General features: G+C 49.6%; 1 protein-coding gene and 1 long non-coding RNA gene across 3 annotated transcripts; one reads left to right on the forward strand and one right to left on the reverse strand.

Annotated features, from left to right (window-relative positions):
* The first annotated feature begins 2,041 nt into the window (after nucleotides 1-2,041).
* LOC137478011 (uncharacterized) lies at nucleotides 2,042-10,006 on the forward strand. Its single transcript, XR_011001351.1, has 3 exons — nucleotides 2,042-2,078; nucleotides 9,071-9,279; nucleotides 9,386-10,006. It is a non-coding gene; the product is annotated as an uncharacterized lncRNA (long non-coding RNA).
* On the reverse strand, nucleotides 3,195-25,407 carry PITX3 (paired like homeodomain 3). 2 transcript variants are annotated; one of them, XM_068197492.1, is made up of 5 exons: nucleotides 25,093-25,405; nucleotides 22,324-22,447; nucleotides 10,545-10,685; nucleotides 5,753-5,958; nucleotides 3,195-4,740 (listed from the first exon to the last, which is right to left on the reverse strand). In XM_068197492.1, the coding sequence occupies exons 3-5, from the start codon at nucleotides 10,651-10,653 to the stop codon at nucleotides 4,177-4,179; spliced, it is 879 nt and encodes a 292-aa protein (XP_068053593.1). In that variant the 5' UTR covers nucleotides 10,654-10,685; nucleotides 22,324-22,447; nucleotides 25,093-25,405; the 3' UTR covers nucleotides 3,195-4,176. The 2 variants fall into 2 exon arrangements, with proteins under 2 accessions (XP_068053593.1, XP_068053594.1); XM_068197493.1 differs by lacking the exon at nucleotides 22,324-22,447 and having other exon boundaries at nucleotides 25,093-25,407.
* Between the last annotated feature and the right edge of the window lie 344 nt (nucleotides 25,408-25,751).

Genomic DNA, 25,751 nt, shown 5'->3' on the forward strand with positions numbered 1-25,751 from the left:
CGTGCTGGTGACGGGGGCTAAAGTCTGGCCTTCAATAAGAAAAGTGCAAGGAAGATAGTATTTAGACAAACGGGATTTTTTCAGATCCTCTCGGTGTGGTGAACCCCACACAAAGCAATCCCAGAATTAGTCATCGTTATCTATGAGAATTCCCGTGGAATTCCCTCTTCAAAATGGGGACTGGGGCCAAAAGCCAGGTACTGCTCACAGTTAAATCACCCCTTAAAAAAACATTTTTAAAAAACCTAAACAAAGACCTCCCCAAACAAACAGAAAACCCCACCAAAAAAACCCAAAAAAACCCCAAAACCCCCACAAAAAACAACTAACGAACCAAACAAACAAAACCCCACAACAACAAAAAAACCACAAAACCATACCAAACCAAAATCCCCCAAACAAACAAACCAAAACAAAACCCCAAAAACTCAAACAAACAAACAACTGGATCAAATAATTTCAGTATGTATAAACAGTGGAGATGAGCAGGAGCTATGTGGACACAAGATGTGCTACGTTCTATCAAGAACAGAATCTGGTCAAAATAATTCAATTTTCCTCTCTGACAGAGTAAGGGCATGGTGACAGAGATCTTTGACTGCCAGTCAAGTGGCTTTTAAGGATGATCTATATGGGATTTGGGTAGGTAAAAAACACTCTGGATAATTATACCCAGAGAGTTATCTACAGTTTACTGTTGAAAAGGAAGGGGTCTGTTGAATGAAATTCAGGGACATCTGTTGTGGGTCTGCTTTTGCTCAGCACTGCCATTAATGATCTGGATGATGGAGGAGAATGTGCACTTGCTAAATCTGCAGATTGGGAAGTATCCAACGACAAAGTTATTTGCCTAACAGGTCTCCAGAATAAGTGGGATCCTGCTAAAAATCACATGCTTGGGGTGTCAGTATCAACAAGATACATCTGGGGAGGTACTGGGGGCTTGTGAGAGAGAAGTCCTGGCTAAGGGCTGTAGAATACCTGCTGTGTTTGAGCTGGACCTGAGAGCATGATGTCCGAGTCCTGGCCCTGTGGGGAAGAAGCTGAATGTGAGAGGCTGAACTGGTTTAGCTGAACCAGGAAGGCAGGAGGTATTTGTCAGACAGGAGACATCTCCCAGAACACTCTGCTGCCAACTTGCTCAATTAGTTATTTGCTGTTGTCCACTTCTGTTTTCTGTAGATTTTAAGGTTTTCCCCATGGTTGTGTCAGTTGTTAGGTACCATTGTACAAAGTGCTCTCAGCTCAGAGCTGGTGTGTGATTTGCCATCTGGTCTGGATCCTACATGGTGCAATACCCCTGACTGCAGGAACAGACCCCACCATCTTCTCCATACAGCATGGCAAGGAAAAACTTGAATCAACTAGCCAGGCTGCAGAGCCACTGGCCACATGTACCAGTTATCTTGTGTGGGTACTGAGTCTGTCCTGCTCAGGAATCAGAGTGGTCTGGAGTAATGTTAATTTAAATGACTATATGAAAAACCTCAGGCTGAAAAATCAGGACCTAAACTACATCTTGACTTTTCCCCACTGGCTCCCAGAGGAGATAATGAGAACCAAGTGCTGGAGCTGGCCTTCTGCATGGCATAGTTGGACATATCTTTCATCCACTGAATCCTGAAACAGTCAGCAGCCAAGTCTTGTACTGCCAAACATCATCTTCTCCATGGGACAAGTAGAGGACCTCCACAAATATCAGAGCAGCATAGAGAACCACCAAGCACAGGCTGGAGGTGCAGTGTGTGTGGAAAAGGAGGAGGGGAAAGACCAAGTGTGTAAAGAGATCAGCTCTTCATCAAGGCAATAGGAGAGGATTGTGGCACACCTGTCTTGGGTTACCAGGGAGAAAAGGTGGACTCTGCTATGAGTTGGGCTCAGTGGAGAGGATATTAGAGAGAAGTCCAGGCCCTTCTTTCTTCCCATAGATGGAAGAGTCATGTCAGAGAAAGGAGTTAAGTGCAGTAGCACCAAGATGAGGTGTGTATTTGGTGGAAAGGCTGCTGGGTGGCAGCTCCAGCACAGAATGGAGATTAACCACTGAATCTACTTCAACAGCACTTGTGCCCAGCAGCAAGGTAGGATCCAGGTTAAAATGAAACATCTGGTCTGGCATGTACCGTGTTTATGTTTTACATGTTTACACTTGATCTTGAACCCTTTCCACTGGTAGCTGTTTCAGTGCAGGATATCTTGGCTCCCAGATTTTGGATTAGCTCAGAGCAAGAATAATCTGTTACAGTAAGAATGAGCTGACACTTGTGACTGCTTTCAGCATCTGCTCACGAATACCTTCAGAAGCAACTGAACTGTGGAAGAGGCTTTGACAAAAACTGAGCAGTTTATGTGCTTGGCTTGTGAGAGACCTCTTACTATGTCCTAGTGAGGATCCATTCTTAGCAAAGAACTTGCTTTCTCTCTGCATGCTGACAACATTGCAGAACATGGGTTATGTCAGATTTGCCTGTCCTGTTCTTCCTGGTAGGACAGTTTGTTGTGAAGATATTTTAGGGCTGTTTTTTTTTTTCTATCTAAAGAGGAAAATAAAGTATTGGAGTTGTGTTTTCCCTTAGAGCTTGTGCTTGATGAAGGGAAAGGTGATTGCACTGGGCAGAGATGCCCTGCTCCCCTGCTGTATGTGGAGCTTCCTTGGGCCCTCAGAGGGATCTGCTGCCTCCCTCTGCATTGGCTGAAGCAGCAGCTTTTCCAGGTGCCTGTATAGCTTAAGAGGGCCACCTCTGTTTTACAGCTTTCCCAACAGAAGCTGAGCAGGACAGGTTGCTGCATCTGGTGCCTGCCCTGAGGACCACTGTTCAGAGCCAGAGTGCCTGGGGGGATTCCCCTGCCCTGAGCTGTGGGAGCCCAAAGGCGCTGGCTGCATCCACAGTGGGGAAGCCTGAGCCAGAAGAGGCTCAACCTTCCTGCTGCACTGGGTGCATGCAGACAGGGAACACGGCGGTGGCTTGTTTTCCTCTTCCTACTGCGTGTGAGGGCTTTTGTTGTTCTGAGAAGCCAGGTGTTTGGTATGTAAGTGAGGAACATGAAGTACTCTTCCAAACGTCAGCCTCTACTCCAGCTTGGACTGCCTCATGCTGGTGCTTCTAAGGATGCTCACCTTTACCTGGGCTGCTGGCACTTGATTTCAGAATCTTCAGATGCAGATTTGTGCTTTCAATAACCACACAAGCAGAAGCTTAACAGGTTTGTGCCAACTTTTATTATCTTTTTTGGAAATGGGATTTGGGGAAGGGAAGGAGATGTGCAAGGAGGAGCTGATTGTTGCAGATGGGAATGTTTGGGATGTATGCTGGCAGCAGTGTGTCTGACTAAGATGACTGAAGCAGTAAAGCATGACAGCCAGGACACTGCCTCACTGGATGTGCTTCCTTTGCAGGGTTTTTGGTTTTAAGGTCTACTATGTAGGTTATTTCACATCCAAAACAAGAAAGCATATTTTAATGTCTCTATATGTATTTGTATATATATAAGATAGATATATATATACACACATATTTTATATTCTTACAACCCCCAGCTCCTGAAAGTTTCAAGTCTGAAGGGCCATGTGTATATGTGCATTATAAAGAGATGATAATTGACTGAGACAAAGCTTCCTTACTGGCTGTATGATAAATAAATGGGCAAGATATCTTTCATTGAAATCTTGCACATGTGCAGAGAATATAGTTTAGCCAAGCACCAAATGGCAACCCCCCTCAAGCTGTCCTGTCTCTGGCTATTTCCTACAGGGGTGGTGTGAAGCTGCCTGTGCTGTCCTAGGAATTTGGGGGGCTCACCCCTGTGGGGCTTGGAGGGGCAGATTGAAACATACTTGTTTGTGCTTCCCATGGGTCAGGCACCCTGCTTGTTGGGGCTCCTATTTCCCCATGGAGCTTCCAGTAGACTCTTTTGGTTTATTTTACCATGGAGGAGAAGGTTTGGTGGGCAAGAAGGGAAGGGGTTTTGAAGGGGAAAGACAGTCAAAATTCACCATACAATAGACAAATCTTCATAAAGGTTCGTCTGCCTGCTCATTCTTTTCTCTCTTTCTCTCCCTGTCTCCCTCTTATGCTGTTATGTTCACTCTCATTCTCTGCAGGACGTATGCTGTTGTAGGGCTAAAGGTCTCCTTTTGTCAGGCTAAGGTCAAGTCCCTGGTTGGCAGAGGGCAGCCCTTCATACAGGCCTGTCCACGGCGTACTGGCAAGGGCTCAGGTTGGAAGTTGCTGTCTGCACTGCTGGGTAGGTGAAGTTGGCATGCTGCTTGGCCTTCAGCCGCAGGCTGGCCAGGCTGGAGTTGCACGTGTCCCTGTACATGTAGGGGCTGGCTGTTGAGGCGTAAGGACAGGCACTGGATGAGACAGCAGAGTTGAGGCTTGGGCTGTTCAGATTATTGATGTTTCCCAGGTTGTTGAGGCTTGGGGCCGGTACCCCGGTCACAGCAGTAGGGACCATGGATGAAGGCATGGTCATTGAGGTGATGGAACTGGGTGGGGAGAACATGGGCTGGGAGGAGAGGGGACTGACGTTCATGGAGTTGAAGAATGGAAAGCTCTTGGCCGAGAGTGGACTGCTAGCAAGCCCCTTGGTGGCCCAGTTGTTGTAGGAATAGCTGGAATACATGTCATCGTAAGGCTGCATCAGTCCATTGAACTGGGCTCCGAAGCTGTTCTTGCACAGTTCAGCCTGTTGGTTCCTCTCTCGTTTCCTCCACTTAGCTCTGCGGTTTTTGAACCAGACCTGCAAGAGAGAGAGAGGGAGGGCATGGGAATTGCTCTGGCTGACCCTGAAAGGGGCCTTGCCCTTGTTTCTTTGCCCAGCAGGACAAGAGCTTGAAGGGCTGGGAATGCTCCCAGGGAGATGGGAGGCTGAGCATCAGGAAAGAGCTGCAGCAAGATATCTGGGCTTCAGAGTCATCTCCCAGCAGGAATCACCAGGTGGTCCTCAGTCAACCAACAGAAACCTAAACCACTGCCATTTCACAACACACAGAATAACCCACCTCACTCAACAAACAGATACCCTTTATACAGAAAAAAAGAGAGGAAAATACTTGCTGTATTTCCAAGAGACCACAGCCAGGAGGAGGGATTGGGGTTGTATGACTTGGGAGCAAAGTATCTGGGGGATGTGTCTTGAAAACTGCTGAACAAAGGAAATCTCTTCTTTCAACTTTACCTCAGGACTGCCTTGGAGTGGGGTGTTATAGGTCTGTCTTCTAAGAGGAAAATCTGTTAGTGTTAGAGGGGTTCAAACAATATAACTTCTAGAGCATGGAAGCTGCTGGAAGGCTATTCATGATGCTGCTAACTCATATTTCTAGTAGCAGAGAGAAGCTCTCACTCCAGCTGGAGCCCTGCCACACCATGGCTGTGACTGCACATTGGTTTGGGAGCCCAAAAGTGTGCCCTTCAGAAAAGGTAAGGCTGGGGACTGCTGGTACTGCAAGGAAAGGCTCTGCTGGGTCAAGGTAGCCAGCTGGCTGGGCTCTGTGGGGAAGAGCCTGGGCTTTGAATCTACCTGTATAATTGCAAGGTGGCCCTGGATGGGGAAGCCACCACCAGCATGGGGTATGTGTGTGGCAGGATGTGTCAAATCTCAAGGGCAGACCCTAGTGAGGTGTTTCCAAGACAGGGAAATTTTCTGGTGCTCCTAATTCCTTTCTTGGTTTGGGGACAGCTTGGTCATGTATCACAGCAGGCTTCTTCCACACAAGCTCAGGCCCAGGAAGGTGGAAGGGCTGCAGTCCTACCCGGACTCGTGCCTCTGTCAGGTTGGTCCAGACTGCAATCTCCTCCCTGGTGCTCATGTCTGGATAACGGTTTCTCTGGAAGGTGGCTTCCAGCTCTTGGAGCTGCTGGCTGGTGAAGTGTGTCCTCTGCCTCCGCTGCTTCTTTTTGAGTGAGCCATCTTCAGGGTTGGAGTCATCTGTTTGGTTTTGCTGGGACTTCTCAGTGTCTGCGCGAGAAACAGAAAGATGGGAAAGATCCTCTGAGTTAATTTTGAGGGCTTGGTTGCACTTGGGGAGCCTATCCTTAGGGCAACCAGTGCATGCTCAGTGAGGAACCCTTCCACTGCAGCCACCAGGAGTGGTCCCATCTCCTTCCCTTGTCCTTGCAAGTAGGCATCCACCCAGCACAAAAACCAGTGCCCCCTTCATGCAGCACAGCTTGCCTTTGTTTAACTGTCATAACAGATGTTAGCTTCCAAGTGACCGGATTTAGATTTTCCAAACTTCCAATATTTGGGTTTCATTTACAGTTCACATGGGAGACAATAGCAGAACTTATCCAGATCAGAAGGTTCTTACCCTGCTTAAAACTCTCTGCCTAAGGTGTCCTTTAGAAAAACTGAATAGAAAATTGACATTTAGGACACAGCAAAAGATCCAGTCTTGTCTCTGTGGACAAGGGATGAGAAAAGGCAAATTGCAAATTGATGGCAAGCTAAGGTTCTTCAATTAATTAAACCTGAGGAGCACAAATTTTCATTCACCTTCTTGCTCCTTTACATTCTTACTTAGCTGCATATGTTTTGATTTTTAAAAAATAGGCAAAGGCCTCTCTTAGACCTTACCATGAAGCACTCCAGCATCTCCCCGTCTTTCTGCCCCTGTCATCCTCCTGATCCACAGATCCCTCTCCTAGAGGCAGTGTCTTTTGTTTCACTACCCATTAAAGTCTCAAAACTCTCCAGTGTTCACACTGATATCTCACTGAAATGCATAGCTCAGCCTCCTTCTGGGCATCAGGTCCATGTCTGCTTGCTGAGCTTTTGGCTTCTGTGGGTGGAGGTGAGCAGACAGCTGCTTCCCTGTGCCACAGCCCTTTCTGGGGGCTGTGCAAATACAAGCAGGCAAAATGCAAATAGGGGTAGAATGCAAATACAAATATCTCCCATTGAACTGTCCTCCATAGAGTGCCTAACTGCTCAAATTTGGCACTTTCTTTTATGCTGGAAGAAAGCTATAGCTTGTGTTTAATTCTGCTGGGAATCAAGACAAGTCACCATAGAGGAAAATTATTCCAATGAAAATAAATAATTTCTGATGTTCAACTCCTTCCTCTGATCTAGAAGTCAGGTGAAGCATTTCCAAGTGAAAATCAGGTCTTCAGCAGGGAGAGGAGGTGTTTTTTTACAATGGGAAATAGTCAGCTAAACTAAATAGAATTTTTTTGCAAATAGCTCCCAAACTGTTATACTTGGAAGAAGAACCTTTAAAAAATCCTGGCATCACTCTGCTAAAATTGAAATTTTTGTTTGGTTGTGGTTCTCTTAGTGGAAGATAGTTCAAAAGGCTTCAAAGTCCAGAAAAATCTCAGCATGAAGGTGTCTGGTACAGCCCCTTAATGAGTAGGGAGGCAAGGAGACAGCAGCCTGGAATACTGTGAAAAAAGGGATACCACAAGTCAAATGGATGTGCTCTGGAATAATAGTCTCTGTCTTTTCCATTTAGTTTTTATAGGGCATGTGAGAGGCCTAAAAGAGTCTGAGCCCCCACAGAGACTGCTGCAGGGCAGTGCTGTGCCAACAGCAAGTGCTTTAGTGGGCCCCAGACCTGGAAGGTGCTCCTGTCTCAGGAACCTGGTGCCACTACCCTCTTCCTATAACAGCCTGTTAATTCAGAAATATTTTCCTTCTGTTCCTGGAAAACTCTCCTTGTACTTGCCTTTCTTCAAGGGGAGCAATGCTGGAGCTGCAGAGAGCATTTGCAGGAGAGGTGCTCGCTCTCCAGGGAGGAAACCCTGGCTGTGGTCAGTGGCTTGCTCCCCACCAGCCACCTCTGCTTCTATAGCACGTCTGATGCTATCCATCAGCAGGAGTGTGAATGCAAGGACAGTGAGATGGCCATTGCTCACAGCAGCAGGTTATAAGTTGGTTCTTCTGAGCAGGAAGGTGCTATGTCCTGTTCTTAGCATCAGGACCAGTTTGTGTTTCCATCCAGGGTGTACCTGTACAAGAACTTTCCCAGCACACTCTTGAAATAAAGGCATAGGAATTGAAAAGTGGAATGAAAGAGCTTGGTTGTGGTCTTGTGGTACTCTTCTAATTTTAATGAACATCTTTGTTTTGGATCCCATATTCAGCAGAAGTCTTGGAAGCATGCCCTAAATGTGGATTTTTATAGTGGTTCTTGACAAGAAGATTAATCTGATTTCTCTAGCTCAGTGCTCTAAACCAGTATTGGATGCAGGAGATTCCTGCACTATTCATCTCCAAAAGAGATTGAACAGGGAGTGATGCCACCCATCTGAGCTAGTTATTGGGAATGCTCAATACAGATGAACGGGCAACATTTGGTTTGTTTGTTCATCTGCTGAGCCTGGGTTAATTAGGAGCCTGATGCATACAGGGGATAGTGTTCTCACCAAAGTCCCTGACAAATATTCACTTCCGAAGGGGTTCCTGTGAAGTTGGAGGCTATGCCCTTATTGGGAACTCCTGCCCAGGACTGCCCTTCTTCACTCAGGAAGAAACTATACCAAGAGGGAAAGAAAATGGAATGAAGGTACCACTAGTTTATGGGCTACATCTGGGGGAAAGAGATCACAGTGTATCTTGTTTGGTATTTGTCTTCTCAACACCTTCTGGTATAGCTACTTTCCATAAATCTTAAGTTTAAGGAGAAGTAGGAATTCCAACTTTGAGCCTTGAAAAACTTCTGCAGTTCTTCTTGGTGTTCTCTTTGTTTCCATACCTGCTAGTTGTGTTTCTTTCTGTGTGTCATCTCTTTCCTGCTTCTTCTATAAGCAGGGAATAAGTGTCCTCTGTAAAAGGTGCAGAATTTTGACTGATTGCAGTGGGGACCCAAACTGTGGTGATACAGGGAAAGAAAGGAGCCCACAGAAAGGACGTGGGTGCCCTGAATCCATGCTTGAGGAGCACAATATGGGGAGATGTGGGGCAGTTCTTTACCTCCCTCACTCCTCATCCTTGCTCTCCCCTGACCTGTGCTGCCTGATGAAACCTAACAGAAGGGGGTGTCACTAACCATGCCATACAACTGGAGGACACTTGAGATCCCTGAGTGCTGAGCCTAGACAAGCAAGGTTTGTCTTCACTTCCTCAGGATCTCTTACTTATGTGGATGAATGAAGCAGGGCCAAGGAGAAGTAGGGAGGCTGCTCTCTTGAGAGGAGTCAATAAGTGCCAGAAGTGCAGCCCTACCCCTATTCCAGGCAGCCCTTGGTAGCCAGCCCTATTCTGCCTGACACTGCTGATGTATGGCTGCCATCAGCCTCTGCTGCAAAGGCACAAGCTGTCAGCATCTGCACACAGGTAATGTTGACAAGTCGCCTCCCAGAACCATTTTACTTCTAGACTGCTTAAGACAGTGGGGAGTGATGTAGCCAGGCATCCAATGCTTATTGTCACCCCAAAATAGATTGTGGAATAGATCTTGTACACATTCGCCCACTCAGTGAAATGACTGTGGCCATAGCTGGAATTAGCTGCTCATGCCTAATGGAAAGAAAAGTCAGTGCCTAAATTGGCACTTCTACACCATGCCAGGGTGGGCTCAATAGGGAAGGCCACTTGAATGGAGACACTGCCATGCATCCAAAGCAGCTGACGAGGAGTCACTGAGCTTGGGGATGTGCCCAGCTAAGGTACGTGTGCAGTGGGGAATTTGTCGGGTGGATTCTCTGACTCTAGTTATCCCAGCACAACTCCCTTCATGATACTTTCTCTGGGGAATTTTAATCTGCATCATTATCCTTATTAGCTTTTGCATGCGGGTGAGCCTGGAGGCTTTACACGGGAGAGCAGCGGGCTGTCCACGGCCCTCACTCCCTCATGCTGGCACTGGCAGAAGCAGCTTTGCATCCTGACACATCCAGAATAACAAGGGGTGGAGTGGTTACCAGACAGATGTAAAATCCAGAGGAAACCATAGCATTTGGTAGCTGATTTCTGAACAGGTGTGAATGGTGATGGTTCTTATTCAGAGCCTGATAAAGAATTCAGCAGGCTTGGGGTTTGTTCAGCCTTTGGGAATGGTCAGAGGCACAGGTGACAAGAATTTTTCAGTTAAAGAAGGAGCAAGAGAGTGCTTCCCTTCATCTTAATGCCTGCACCTGGAAAGTTCAGCCTAAGGTTCACCTTTACCATGGAAAGTTTAAACCCAAACAATTTAAACAGAGGTTAAAAAAAAAAAAAGGAGCAGTTTAAAATTAGGTGTAGCCTTCTGTGCCTTGGATACTTCCTGTGTTGGAAGGAAGTAATCTTGATTGGTCTGTGACCCGACTTGCCTGGCTCTGGCCTGCCATGGGCTGTACCCTTGTGAACAGCGGCTTCCTGCAGCCAGGGCCAGAAGACCCCACCACTGGGATGATGTTCTCATCCTCCCAATAGCTGTCATTGCAATATGGACCCTTATGCCTTTCCCCTTCCTGTTGGCACAGCCGTGATGCTATGGCATTTTTCTGGCTCGCAGTACAATGGGAAACTGTCCCTCTGGGAGCACTGCAATCCACTGGCCACCCAGATCCAAGCACAAGGATGGGTCAGGGTTTTTCTTGTATCTTGAGCCTTGCACTCACCACTGTGGTCCTGTCCTTTGCAGCTGTGCTCATGTTGAGGAGTTCCAGAGTCTGAGAGAGATAAGGCTGGGCTGCGAGCCTCCGCATCTGCCAGCAGGTTGAAATCCATGGGGCAGGGATGGGTGGTGGAGAAGGAGGAATCTGAAAAACAGTAGTCACAGGGTGATCAGAGAGATCAATGTGTGTGTGACCTCTCCTCACCACCTCCAGCAGGGACTTGCCTTGAGGAATGGTCTAGGAAAAGGAAAGGATCTCTATGTGATCCTTGGACACCTTTGAGTTTCTTGGCTGGAAAATGGACATACTGGGCTTTCAGCTGAGTTTCCCTATTAATCAAAGATCATCTAGTGACACTTCTATTTGCAGCCTTCAGAGAAAGAGCCTCCAATTTATAGGTGACATTCAGACAGAAATAGCAACGCCGGGAGCATGCTGTGTAATGGAGATCTGAGGAAGCAGTTCTGGGCGAGCCAAGGGCTGTTAGCACCTTCCCCAGTCATCCTACCTCTCCCATCCTCCTTGCCCAGTTTCCCTCCTCTTTCTCCCTTGCTTCTCCACAAGCTGGCCAAGTCTAAGCAAAGCTATTCAGAGAGCACTACATGCACATATCCCAAAAGAAAAGCATTCCTGTGCCTGGCACTGACTGATAGGAAGGCACATCTGCCTGCACAGCCACTGCTACAAGCAAAGACCCAGGCAGTGCAAGTGGACTCCTTTGTGGTACACAAGGACCTCTGGAACCTGAATTAACATGGGAATCACATTTCACGCGCTTGGGTGCCTGGGAATGAGTGGTCCTGACTGTAGCAGGAGCTTGCTTCCAGCCCGAGATCATCCTGACTGGAGGCTCCCCATGTTCCCTCAAGAGACTGGCCTGTACTGGTGAGCCATCTTCTCTGGCTGAAAGCATCCCAACTGGGAAGCTGTCAGTGCTGCTCCCCACGACTGCAGGAACCACTGTGACTCTTCTGCCACCTCTTTCCACACCTCTCTGTCCCAAGATGAATTCTTTTCATCATTCACTTCCTTATGGACCCTGCACCCTCCATCTATATTTCCTAAAGGAGCTCAGCTGAGACCACTTTGTTCTGGACCACATTGGATGCTCATGAAGAGGCAGGCACGAGGCAGTAAGTGTTCTAAGCCTGGCTACATCCCCTTGGAAAGATGAGCTGGCCCTGTGTTAGCCCCGAATCTGAATTTTGGATCATAACCCAGCAAAACACAGGATGTTTCACTGCCACCAGTGCACAGTTTATGAAGGCTGGATCAATTTGATGGGACCACAGCAGCTTCTGAAACTTTGGCCACACCCTGCTGATACCTCACCTTCCCAGCCAGGGATCCTTTTCCTCTAAGACACAACAGCTGATACATTGTGCCAGGATGTGGGACCCCTGGCTTTAGGGAAGTTTGGACCAGGGGTTTGGAACTTTCAAACTTTAGGTGGAGATCAGTTGTGAAGGCTGGATCCTGGGTGGTGAAGGATTGCCCAGCCCCTCAAATCCATGCGTGTCAGGGAGGGAACGTGCTGAAGACAGTCTGGACTGTGTTAGTTTTTAGACATGTAAACAAGAGATTAATCACATAGCTGTTGCACCTCATTTGGACGTGGATGACAGTGACTAAGAATGTATTTTCAGAGCTGTCTAAAGCCTCCTTTAGTCAATTTGCACAAGGCTGCTGCCAGGGCCCAGGGCTGAAACCCATAATTGCAGTGTGCTTTCCAGGCTGTGATGAGAGAGAAAGAAGCCATTTCTAATGGTTATCTGGCTGGCTTCTGCAGCAGATTTTGCTCGCAAAACCCCTGCAGTTTCCCTTGCTTTTCACTTGGCTTGACCTCCATTCACTGCCTGAGAGGTCCACCGCCTCTCCCAGGTACTGGTGGGACAGTCTCAACACAGACCTCAGTCAGTGCTCTCTGGAAGCAGCACATAACAAACCAGGACCTGCTTCTGGTTTCCCAGACCTTTGCCTTGCTCTGGGCTTCTCCTCTCCTGTGGGAGAGAAGTGGCAGGACTCCAGCTTTGCCATGAGGCTGGTTTCCATTTCCACTTCGTGGCAAGCCTGACCTTTGATGTCTGCTGGCTGTGTTAAGCTCCTGCCAGCAGCCAGGCACAGCCCTGTTGCATTCTGCAGTGTGTACATACATGAAGTGATGTGACAGGGGCTGTGTTTTCTTTAATACCTTTGCATGGAGTAGGGGAGTCCATCTGCTGCTGATATTGCCATGGCTTTTAGCATTACTCTCAGAATTATGCAGAAACGCGCAGTGAATTAATTCCACGGATTAAGTCTTGATTAAGATGTGTGTCACTTTGCTGTCTCAGAATTTATTAAGAGCCCTTCTTGAGTCTGCAGCAGATGGAATTTCTGCCCAATGTTTGTAGATGATAATTTCCCCTCTTCTACAGCCATTTGCATATGATTGCATCTGTCAAGCACAATTTCCTCTCTTCTAGAGCTTGACACTGAACTGGACGATTTAAGGAGGAATTCAGATCCTTGCCTTGCTGTAACTCAAGGACAGTGTCCTCCTGTGTAGGGGCCTGTTTTCTCTTTTTTCCACATCTTGCATTGCTTTCATCTGTACAGACTAGAATGAAGACAGGAAAACCAGGGGGGAGTATCTTAGATAGGCAAGGTTCCATAGGCTTAAATGACAACACAAGGTATGAGGCTCAGGAGAACCTAGTCCTGGTATTGAAAATTTATGCCCCATCCTGGGCTGTACCAATGCAGTGGTTGCAAAGTTCATCCAATCTGCTGGACACAACATAGCATGCTTAGCCTGCCTCAGAGATACAGTGGGCACTTAGATTAAAACTGGTTATGAAGGGTGGCCAGTATTCAAGTTTAAACTGAGACTTGTAGCTGAGCACAAGTTTGCTTTGTGAACTGAATTTAAAAGCAGGAGGATTTCAGAGAGAAGATGATGTGTGTATATATGTAATTGCATAACCTATTGCATGTGCTATATGTGGTGGCATCAAGGAATGCCTTCTCAGTTTGCTCTGAGAATGTCATGGAGAAGCAAAAGAGAAAGAGGGATCTACTCAGCATGATTATAAAAGCAGGAAATTTCTGCAATGGTGACAGCACGTGAGCTCTGTACCAATGTATATACCCAAAGGCAACCCCATGCTACTGACACAAAAGGCTGTAAGGTATTCTTCTAGATTATACAGCCCTTTTGGATTTAAAAAAGGTGTTTTCGTCCACATTGGCTAGATCTTGCTGTAGGCAGAGACATTAAAAAAGTCATTGCTAAACCTTGATGGCATTTCTACTAAGTTGTTTGCCCAGTCTCAAGGAATCAGTGAAATTGGCAACTCAAAAGTATTTTTAGATAAAATCAAATTTACCGTCTTCATCTGACTCTTCATCTCACTTTCTTTTAACACAAAATAACAGTTTCTTTAGGGACAGCTCCTGTACTAGCAACATGCAGCCAGGCTTCTCAGAGGCTTCAGTTTTGTAAAACTAGCCATGGCTCCCAGTCTGCTCCAGCACCCATAACTCCTTCCACTGATGTGTTACTGCCACTGAGATAAAGGTTCCCAAACCTGTAACAAACACATCTCTTCTTCAGGCACTGCCCATGTGTGTCCTCTCCTTGGTGCCCATGTGAACATGCTGTAGCCACCTGTACAAGACCCTCCAGCCAGACAGGAATTGCCATCCCTCCTCCATGGCATGGTGGAGGGCAGGGGAAGAACAATCCTGGCTCTAGGCCTTTTCTCTTTTCAGATATACCCCCTTTCTATTTCTGTGTCAGCTTCTGACTGCTCAAGCTGGGGACATTTAGGCAGTAGAAGGAGGACACTCCTTTGTGAGGAGGGCAACCTTGCTTAACTGAAAACAGAAACAAGGATCCCTGTGACCCATCTCCTGGTTCTCAGTAACACACTGCTCCATCATTAGGGAGCAAAGAGGATTTTGCTTGGGTGTTTTTTTTTTTTTTGAAGGAGTGGGAAGGAAACATAGAGGCTGACTTCAAGCAAAGTAAGGCTAATTATAGGGGTGGCTTTTGTGATGCGGGTCTTGCCCATTGAGAGCTGCCTAGAAACTGACTAGTGAGCGCTGTTCAACTCTCTGCACTGCCACTGGGGAGCAGGCTTCCTGCTGGACCTGCTTTTGGCAGGTTGATCTGGAAGTGAAAAGCTGTCTCTTGCATTGTTTTGATGTTATTTGACTTCATATGAGCATGCAGGGGTGCTTCAGCAAGGACCTGATGCTTCAGGTTCCAAGATAGCAGCACAGTGACCACTGATGACCCAAGGATAGGAGGGAAGCCCTAAGCAGGCCTCTCTCAAGCAGATCAGCACAGCCCTGTGGATCTGTGAGTTTCCTGCCTCCAGACAGGGCCAGAGTAGCTGAATCTTCTGCTTGGAATTGCTGATCTCCACAAAGAGTTCAGGGTTACCCCTCAGGCTGAAAGGTGCTCTGCAATCATTTGCGGGGGAGTGTCCTTTCATTCTTGCATCCCCTGAGGTGAAGCTATGATGTTACACTAGATTCTTAGGGTCAGAGCTGTCTCTTCCTGCTCCATCAATCGCAGAAGTCAAACTGCTGCTGATTGCTTCACTCCTCCCATGCTCATGTTCCCTGTGTGCTGGCTTACTTTTAGGAGAGACAAACATTTGGGATTCTATTTAAATGTACATTTTGAGGAAGATGATCTGCCTCTGTAGTTTGGTCCCTGTAAGGGGCTGAGGCAAGGTGGAACAGGCCCTGCCTCTCCCTCTGCTCCTTGTCAAAGAGGAAGTGATTGAGAGTGTGCCTGTTCTCTTGAGGAAGAGCATTTTGTTCTCTGGATACCCGTGTTTGTTCAGGCGATGGTGCCATCAGAGTGCCTGTGGGCTGGAATTACAAGTGCCACATGAGCACAGCACACGAAGCGTGCAGCAACCAAGAGTCAGGTTCTCTTTGCTGGCCAACACAAGTGCTGCCTGTGAGGGGCTCTTTCCCCACTGCTAGAAAACAAGAAGGATGGGGCGCAAAATGAGTTAATATTTCTTTCCTTGAGACTATAGAAATACAACTATGGGGAGACCAAGGTCACCCACTGCTCAACATCTCAGTGTAGCTTTAAATCTCTAATCTTAATGGAATTGCAGCAGGAACCAAGAGCAACCATTAATCACTGGAAGATAAACAGCAGCAGCCAACTGGTAACCCAGAGCACAGGGCCATTATGGGACAGGGGAACAAGCTGCCTGCCTCCAGAAACATCAGGCTGTGCACAGCCTCAGGCTGCCTGAGCAGTGGTTTCGGGTGCACACTCAGAAGTGGATCATTGACCTCCAGCAAGGGCTGAGTCACAGGTTATAATAAACTTTATTTCTCGATTTAGTCCCTACAGCTGGGCACTAACCCCTGAGCTCCTGAGGGTGGCTTTGTAGCAGTGTGTGCTGCTTTGAAGAACATGGTTTAGGGGTTTTATTCCTCTCATCAGTAGGAATTGCCAAAGCTCCCTGAGGCACTTAGTGGCTTTGTTGTCAGAACAAGTTGTCTGGCACTGCCCCACAAATGGACTGGGCCACAGAGCACTGAGAGCTGTGCATGGTGCCATGGAACTGCAGTAGCCCAGGCTCTTGCTGCCAGGCTTCCTGACCACAGCTGGCAGCAAGGACCTGAGCGCTGGCAGCTCTCTGACAAGGGGGTCCAGGTTATTTCTCTTTTTGTACATGGCTTTAAGGAGAAGTTCCCAATAATGTGAGGTCAGAAGAGGTGAGGAGGTAAGGTGCTGCAACTGACTTGCCTTATGATGTAGGTAAAACTATTTGACTGTTCTGGGATTGTATCCTTCACCTTAGAAATCACATAAATGAGCATATCTGAGGTGGTGGAGGTAATGAAGCAAAATTCTTTTAAGTGCTTTCAGATCCTCAGATAAGAGGTGTTAGGAAAATGCCCAACCATGCTGGACACTGCCTAATGCATTTCCTGGGGGCTGGAGGCAGCCTGCAAGATGGGATCAGGCCACTTGTTTCCCTCACATTGACATGAACTTCCAGCTGCAGAGGAGGATGATGGTTGAAACCTCTGCTCTGGGTGGCAGAGGGTTAATAAACCGCCTGTATACGGGAGGATTATCACAATGGAAATGTCCCAAGGATTGACAGCTCCATATCCATGTCCACAGCAAAAAAAGCCCACAATGGAATGTGTCCTGTTCGCTGATTTGATGGGCTGCGCTGTGTCCCTGTACTGTGGAAGCGCCCTGATGTCACCATGCCCCATACACAGTGCATCGTTCCCCACAACAGGTGTGTCTGCAATCCCCTGGACTGGTGCAGACCCTGCCAAGCTGAAGCACTGGCTTCTGCAGAGACAGGGTAATGTGCTTGGGCTTGGCTTAAAGCAAGTTCTTTACAATAGTATCTTTGGAACCCCAGTGCTACCCTTAGCATACCTGGATAATTTCTGAAATGGCACACAAAATTTGGAAACAAATTGCTAATCTTAGCACAAAAGAAAAGCCCTGACAGACTTTCTGCAAAGTTGGCTTTTTTTTTTTCTAAACTAAACATTCATAGTTCTTGCACTCTTGTAAGCATTGTGCTTCAGGTCTCACTGTGTCTGGCTGTGCTTCCAGTATCCCTTAGACACTATGCCTCAGTGGGCTGTTTGGCACCTTGAATCTATCAACCAGGACTAGGATTTTCATTCTGACAGACTTTGCAGTTATATTAATAAGGCTATGCTTTGTTATGGCTTACTTTGTTTGTTAGGCAGATGGAAGAAAATAAATCAGCAAAAACTCAGTTTTGCCCAAACAACTTTCAGTGGCAAAAAGTTGCTGGCATGGTGTGGATCCACCATGCAGGAGTGCTAGGAGTGGCAGCACAGTCTGCAGTTACAGGAAAATAGAAGTCCTTTAGGAAAATTAATCCCTTTGTTTTGGGGAAGGGAGAAAAAAAAGGCTGATTTTAGTAAGAAATTCTGCCTGGGAAAATCTTGCAATTGAAATAAAGGATCTGCTAAAGTGGAGTGCCAGCACTGGCCTGGCTGGAACATACTGACTCTGTTCATCCCCACCTGCCCTTGCCCACTCCTGCAGGCCCATCAAGCTGGCTGCAAAGCAACTCATGCCACTACTGAGGGATCTGCCTGCATCTGCATGAGAGAAATAGCTGCACAGCCACAGTGTGCAAGGGGTCGGGATCTGGTCTTGTGGAGCCAGGAGCAAGACGAGACAGTTGCAAGCCAGAATCCCGGGCAGGAACAAGAGGTGCAGGCAGCCTGTCTGCAGCTCAGCCGAACATGCGCTGCTCATGCAGCAGCAAAGGCCACCAGGGCCTGGCATCAGCAGATTGGTATGTGTTGCTGTATTTAGTTGGGCGATTGTATAAATTTGACTAATTATTCTGGCAGTCAAAGGAAACTGGCCTGATTCCTATGGGGGCTGTGCTTGCAGAAGCGGGGCTGGGTCATTTCTGTATCTCTGTGGTTGTAAAGTTGGCTCATTTTAGGGAGGCCCAGATAGCTCTGTGGCTCCAGCTGCTGTTAGGAGATTTGTCTGCAGATGAAGGGCAGTGGATAAATCAGATATTATCGGAGATGTAAATGATTCTCACAATTAGTAAACACGCTCAAGAAAGTTTGTCATCAAGTGGGTAAATACAGGAGGTTGAAGGTTGGGATGGATGCCCTGCCACCAACATGTCACACCACTATGGCTGTCTGACCTCCGTGCACTGTAGGGCTGGCAGTGTCTGCCATCCATCACCACTTCTGGAAATCCTTTCTGGAGAACTTCAACTTGATAATAAACATTTGTTCTAAGACAGAACTCAGCAAAACCAGCAGCTAGAAAGAAACTTTTTTGGGGGGAGAGGTGGTACTAGATCGTTGTTTTAAAAAACCTGTCAGAGCTCAGCGGGTAGCAGAGCTGCAAAGGGAAAAGGGGTAACTGCCAGGAGTTTTGTGATGGCCCCACCAACCACCATGGCCAAGGTGCAGCTCTGTTGATTAAGGAAACAGGAGCCCAGAAACTGCTGGCTTGCTCCGATGGATGTGTTGTCTCAGTACAAACTGGCAGTGCTGGAGGGAGCCGATGTCCACTGTGCTTGGCTGTAAAGTTTCCTGATGATTTTTCTTTTTTTTTTTTTTTTATGCCCAAGTAATTTGTATTTAAATTTTGTTTAAAGCTCTCTGGCAAGAAGATCCTTGCAGAATGAAGACTGCCGCGAATAAAACAAGTGGATGATCTCAGCTTACAGTATCCCTCCCCTCTTCCTTGCAATACTGCAGCTGGTAGGGCTGGGACAGGAGGAGGGTGGCTCCGGGAGGGATGCTGGAGCTTGCTCCCTCCCCACTCTCCATCTTTATGGACCTTGCAACATGCCCTGAAGGTCAGCCTGTTTACCCAGACACTGTTTGAAGGGGCCGAGGGAGGCAATTAGCAAACACTGCCGGGGCCGATCCCGCAGTGCTTCGCACGAGGCCTGTGCCGGCAGGATCGGGCCCGCGGATCGCCCGGTTTTCCTGTCGTACACCGGCCGCGAACGTTGTGCGAGTCGGGGCGAGGAGGAGGAAGGGCGGGTGGGGAAGCAGAGAGGGCTAGCAGCCCTTCTCCCGGAGCCTCTCGCCCAGAAGCCCCACTCGAGGCCGTGGCAAAATGTCTCGCTAAATCCAGGGCGCAACAGTCGCTGCAAAAGCAAAACCAAGAGGTTTCACTTTGGGAATCCTGGAATGTGGGAATGCGCTGCCTAAGGACTGTATACAAAGTCCGCTTCTTTTTTTTTTCTTTCCGTCCACCCCTACTCCTCCTCCCCCCCCCCCCCCCCCCCCCCCTTTCCCCCGCCAAATCCTCAGTTTTTCCATCTGCTCGAGGCCGCATCCCATGCGGAGCCCCGGGAGGTAGGCAGTTTGGGTGGGTAGGAGAGGAAGCTGCAGAGCCCTAATTACTCAGCCAGTCTGGCCCTCGGGCGATCCCATCAAAGCGGCTCGGAGAGAAAAGGGATGGGGCAGAAGGATGTGAGCCGTCTCACAACACTGCTGCCTGGGTCACACCACGTCCCGTCCACGGGCGAGCCTGCTCCGGGGACGGGGCCGTACAGCCGAAAACGCCTCTGCCCGCCCAGACCCTGTCACCCTGAGAGCAGCCTCTGCTGCAGCTCCAGGGCCAGGGAGCGGCTTGCAGCCTCCCTCCCTGGTCTGCGATTCGGGCACATCTGAGCACAGGCACCGGGGCACTGTTATTAAAACCCACCCAACACAAAGTAAGCTGTAAAACCCTTTTGAAAGAAGGGACACGAAAGTCCGTATTTTTCATTGCTTTGATATTTCTCTCTGCTTAGGTATGGATTCATATGGTGGCTGACCTTTATGGCTCGATTAATTTACCTTAACAATCAAATTTTTAAAAATTATCCTAGTACATCCAGTCCTCTATAAACTTTATTTTTTTTAAGAAAACCTCCATGCATTTATTTAAAAAAAAAAAACAGCCTTGAAAAAAATGCAAAAAAAAAAAATTAAAAAAAAAAAAAAAAAAAAAAAAACAACAAAAAACCAAAACCCAACTCACAGAACTGGAAGTTGGGATATTGTGGCACCAAAAATAAAACTGATGGAACAAACAGGGAATTTCATGTGGTTTTCATTGTCAAGTCTAAGCTCAGAAACAAACAGGAAATAAAAATGGCTAAAACAAAAGAGATTTCTTTTAAACTCTGTTCAAATCTAAGTGGGGAGCTGCTTTATGTGGGAGGGATTCTGTGTTTATTTGCTTTTCAAAAAAAGGAGTAAATAAAAATGTCCACACGCAGACAGGTCAACTTGATTTACCGTTAAATCCTCATGTTTCACAATGGTCATTTATAATCACCTCTATTTAAAAGAAAATTAGACTCATAGAAATGGCAGCATTGCAAAGGAGAGAAAAGGCAATGGGTGGTGGGAAGGCTGCTTCTGTTTTAAATAAGGTTGAGGGGAAGAAGAAATGGAAAGAGAGAGAGGTGGAAGTAACTGCAAAGCTCTAGTCATTTGTTTCATTCCATCTTTGTATTTTTTTCAGTTTTTGCAGAGGGCTCGGCAGGTGCTGAGCATTCCAGTCTGTGCCACACCACTAAAGTTCCTCAAGTAGCAATTTAGTGTATATATTTGAAAAAAATAGCCTATGGGATCAGTGCTATGTGATTCAGAGTGGCATATGTGCTATATCCTCCCAACAGAAGTATTTCGTAGGCTCTCAGATTTGGGATTGTGAACTTGTTTGATAGGGGTTTACAAACAGGTGTCTCAATCACAGCAGCTCTTATGGTAATTTTTAGGGGTTAATTTAGTGCACACAGGACCCAGCTTCCCCAAGGTGGGGATCTGCTAAGATCCCGAGTAACTGCAGTCCCATTAATGCACCACAGAACATTTTGAATAGTTGAAAAATCAGAGGGGCAAAATGAATATTAGTTGCTGCGAATCCAGCTCTGGTTTCCCTCCTCTTTTGCACTATTCAGAGGGGTGTAAATGCTTATTTTCTGGTGGACCTGTGGTTTAGGAGATAGCAAAGAGCATCAGATTGAGGGTCAAGGGACAGAGGCTGTATTTCTGACTCAGATCTCAGTTTCTCCTCCGCTCAATAGGGATATTTCCCTTCATGCTAAAGCATCCAGAGATCTACATATATAAAAGCTAGGAGGCTCCTGAGGAGAGAGATCATAAGGTTCAGCTCTTCAGAAATGAGTGTTCCAAAGATGAACCTACACCCTGCAAATCAGTGGGAAATTTCCTGTTTAGGGGGAGAGGATTGTCTCTCTTCCCGAATCTGCTTGGTAATACTCTGACACTGACAGGAAGGGAAGAGAGGGACCTCCCTTGCTCACTCCCCACCTCTTTTTAAAGCCTAATAACAGAAATGTTCCTTAGCATCTGCTCTGCTAGATCTCCTAGGTATTTCCTGAAAAAAAACTTCTAATATTTAAATTTTTTTTTGCCAAAACCCAACAGATCTATTGCTAACCATCCCACAGGAATTGATCTGGCTAGGCTGCCGTACCTGTCCTCCTCTGGGGTCAGAGGGAGATAAGGATTCAAGCAAATCCTTTCCCACAGAGGTGACCTTCCTCTTTACTGAGTCTGGCCCCGGTCCCTTGTGCTGCCAAGCTTCCAGGATCAGCCTGTGGACTCCCTTAAATGCCCCAAGGAAGCCCAGAGCTAATAACCAGCTTCATTCAATTCCCAGTCACATTATTATCCAATCTGCCAGAGGCATTAATATTCAGAGGTGAGGCGGGAGGAGGGCAGGGGTGCTGGTGAGGGGGAGCAGCACACAAAGAAGAGGAAGGGAAGTGTGGCGGACTGGCCTCAGAAATATTCCTTCTCCAGCCGTCCGAAACCCCAGCCTATTTCAGCCGGGTTTTGACAATAGAGGTTTTTCCAACAGCCTCAGCACGAACTTTAATACCAGCTAGTAGAGCTTTTTCCCCAGCCAACAGCAAATGCCCAGTCTTGGCACAGCCTAATACCCACCAGCCCCAGTGGCCCACAGCAAGAGGGGGAGCTTTGCCCCCTCTGCCATCAGGCCCTAAGTAAATAGCAATCTCCCATTTTTAAACAGCCAGATAAATAGCTGATCCTGCTCAGAGGCACCACAGACTCCTGTTTCTGACCCTCCTCCCTCCATGGCACCACAGTCTCATCCCATTGCCTTCCTGATGCAGAGCACACAGCTTGAAACCAGCAGTTCTCTCCATCTGGGACTTTGTTCCCAGACCCAGGTACCTCCCCTGTCCCCAAGGCCAGGGCACATGTGCCAGGTCACGAGACAGACCTCATGTCCCCTGCTCATCTCATCTTCCTTTTGGAGAGGTCTCCTAGATCAGGTTTCTGGCTTTTTCTTTTTGGCAGTCTCCAAAGTCAGCCTCACCTCTCAATCTCAAGGTTTTGGGTAGCATCTGACAGAGAGAAGATACAAGGTTTTTTTTTTGCTAGCTCTCCATAGGGAATATTAACCAATACTTTTGCAATCCAGTCAACAATTTGCCGATCTAATAATTGCCTGAATTAAGCCCTTATAGAAATGTAATAGATATTAATTGAGGCTTGCAACAGTTTCTCTGATAAAGATTAATAATGGTTTTTAAACCAGTGCCTTGGACAGGAATATAGGTAGGTTACATGGGCAGAATCTGGGCTGCAGGTCAGGCAAAACCAGGAACTACAATAACAGCAGGAAAACCACCACTCTTGCCCAGACCCCTCTCCAGGCTGGCACAGAAAGACATCTCTCTGTGAGGTTCCTTATAAGGAGTATTGGGCATGGTGTGACAATTTGCTAATGAAAAATAATTTTAAAACATTAAAATCAAACTCTGCTCTTCTTCAGCAGACATTTATGAAAACTGAAAACGGCTACTATGATTGGATATTCCCTCCAGAGCCAGCAGGCAGCCTATTGTCCCTCACAGCGAAGCACCATCAAAACCTGAACAAACTCCTATCCACTTCAGCTCACCGGCAGGCTGAGGGGCTTGGACGTGGTGCCAGGAGCCAGGGAGACACTGATCCCATCACCAAAAAGGTGGTCTTGTCCCTGTCTTTGGAAGATGGGACAGGAACAGAGGTGAGACTCCGACACCTTCCTGAGCAGTTGCTTCTAGTATCTCCCGAAACTGCAGATGGGAGAGAGCCATTTCATCCCTAGCATACTGTCTTCCAGGCCACGGGCCATGTGTGGAAGACCCACAAGTTTGTCTGGGGGATGCCAAATTCCTCTCTTTGCTTTCAGCACTGGACTCCACTTAGATAGTGGACGGGTCGCGCATCCATCAGTCGGAAGTCTGCTTCCCTCCCAGGTGAAATAACGGGGAGGAGATGAGGGATAAGTTTTGATTTCTGTACTGCCAGCTCGAAGCATCAGACGGCTGCGGCGGCCGGGGGCTCACCTCCAGACTCTGCGGGGCACCTTCGTCCTGAAGCAGCGCGTTCCTCTGCGGCTCCCGTGCGGAGCCGAACTCTGCACCTGGTAACCCGGCGGGCCGGGCGGGGAAGGGGTGCGGAGCCCCGGGAGCTCCGGCCAAGGGACTGCTGCCCGGAGCTGCCTAACCCCAGCGGAGCGGGGCGGGGAGGGGAGGGAGGGGTGCTGCGGCAACCCCCGTCAGCGCCTCTGCAGGGCCCTGGCTCTGCCGGGGAGTGGAATCCAGTCCCCTCCCCACTCGTCCCCTCAGCTGTCCAGCCGCGGGGGCGCCGGGTGAACGGCCGACAGGTGTGCCCTGCTCGGCGGCACCGGGCCCGCCGCCCCCCTCCCTGAGCCCGCTCCAGCAGCTGCGGCGAAACGCCGGCATCGGCCCCCGCCTCGGTCGCCCTCCCTCGCCGGAGCCGCGGCCAGCCGAGACGCACCCGTTCCTTACTCCCGCTCCGAGGAGGAGGTCGGGGGAAAGGACAAGGGGGTGCCGCACTGGCGGGCTGGCTCTTCCCCCGGAGCCGCACTCGTTGAGCAGGAAATAGACGGGGCAGCGGACAGTACCGTGCTCCGCCGGGAGCCTGCTGCAGTTGGCCGGCCTTCCCGGGCACTCAACAGGACGGAGGGACGCCGCTCTGCACCGTGCCCCCGGTGCCGGGGAGGCGGGAGAGCCCGTGCAAGGGCCCGGAGGCCCGACAGCCGGTTCTGCCCGCAGCGTGCCAGCAGCCGCGCTCCGGCAAGGAGGCTCGATGCTCCCGGCAGAGTTGACGCGGGGTCGGCGCTCCCTCCCCGCATCCCGACCAGGTCTATTATTCCCGGTCGGGTCCCTGGAACCCCATCCGCCGGCGCGCCGCAGCCAGCGGCGTCCCGGGGCAGATTCGCTCCGTCCGCCGGGGCCGGCTCGCTTCTCCCCGGCGCTACAGGGAGGTCGGCTCTGCTGTAAACAGGAGCCAGCCCTTACATAAATATCATTTATCCAACTGTCCAAAAGCCGTCGGGCTGCCTTCCTTTTCCCCGGCGACATCTCCCCGCCTTTGCTCCCTGCGCCTCTCTGCCCCGGACCCTGCAGACAGCTGAGTCGCAGCCCGCAACGCCGTTATTTACAGCGAATCCCGGCTAATTTAAACAGCCCCCTGCCCCGTTCGCCCGAGTGGAAAATGACTAAGTTTAGCAACGGCGAGAGACTACAGCAGCGCTGGACGGGAAGGGGCCCGCGTCGGGCCCGAGGGGACGGTCGGGGCTGCGGCACCCCGACGGCGGCGAGTAGGGGGTCGCCGGGCCCTACAAGGGCCGAGCAGCGGAAGCGCCGCGCCCCGCTGCCAGGCGGGCAGCGCTCCCGGCAGCGATAGGGGACAGTTCGGCCGCGCACAGCCCCGGGACCCCTTCTGGATGGCAGGGCAGGGCTCTATGCGCCCGCTCTCACCTGGTTGGCGCCCCTTGACACACGGGAGGCGCCGGAAAGCCGACCTCGCGCTGGACTGGGGCTGACCCCGTGCTGCCGAGCAGAGCACGCCTAGCCACCCCGCCGGGGATGCTCTTACCCTGTGCCAGCATCGAAAAGGTTACGGCCGGCCGGGCTAGTATGAAGGGGCTCAGAGTGAAAGGAGGGGAGAAGGCCGGGGACGGAAAGGCACTTACAGTGGCTCCAGATGCGGGTTCGGCTGAGCGGACTTAATCCTGCGAGAGGAGCGAAGCTGACCGCCGCCCCACGCCCCGAGCTGCTCTGCCGCTGTCAGAAAGTAAATCCCCCCGGCTCCCCAGCCACTCTGCGCGTCGCTGCCGGCCCGCGGCTCACGGGGAGGGCGGAGGCGGAGGGCGCCGGCCGACTGCCTCCCATTCACCCTGGCCATTCACTTTATGGCGGGCGGCCGGCGCCCCCCGCCAGCTGCACCGGGCGCCCCGCTCCCGCCCGCCCCATTCCAGCTGCGCGCCCGCCGCCGCCCGCCCCGTCCAGCGCCGTCCGCCCCAGCACCGCCCCCCGCCGGCGCCGCCCAATCGTCCCGCGGCTCATTTACATACGGCCGCCACCCTGCTCTCCGATTGGTCGAGGAGGGCGGCAGGCCTCGCCGTCCCGCGCTGGCCCCGCCCCGTCCCGCGCGCCGCGCAGGGTGCGGGGGCACGTCCCGGGCGCGGCGCTCCGCGCTCCGCCAGCCCCGGGTGCATGGACACGGCACTCCTGGACGGGTACGCTGATACACTGATACACTGCGCCTGTCCCCGCACAAACTGCCCGCCTTGTTCAGTGCTTGCCCATCCCGTACCCTGGAGCCCGTGCTGAGCATCCGCTCCTCTCAGCG

The sequence above is a fragment of the Anomalospiza imberbis genome, chromosome 8 (assembly GCF_031753505.1).
Source record: "Anomalospiza imberbis isolate Cuckoo-Finch-1a 21T00152 chromosome 8, ASM3175350v1, whole genome shotgun sequence".
NCBI lineage: Eukaryota > Metazoa > Chordata > Aves > Passeriformes > Viduidae > Anomalospiza > Anomalospiza imberbis.

Bases quoted from the DNA above. Each gene is read 5' to 3' on its own strand.
- PITX3 (XM_068197493.1), bottom strand. From the start codon at position 10,653: ATGGATTTCAACCTGCTGGCAGATGCGGAGGCTCGCAGCCCAGCCTTA. The intron at 5,959-10,544 runs GTGAGTGCAAGG...TTTCTCGCGCAG, and splicing joins CAAAGGACAGGACCACAGTG to ACACTGAGAAGTCCCAGCAA. The intron at 4,741-5,752 runs GTAGGACTGCAG...TCTCTCTTGCAG, and splicing joins TGACAGAGGCACGAGTCCGG to GTCTGGTTCAAAAACCGCAG.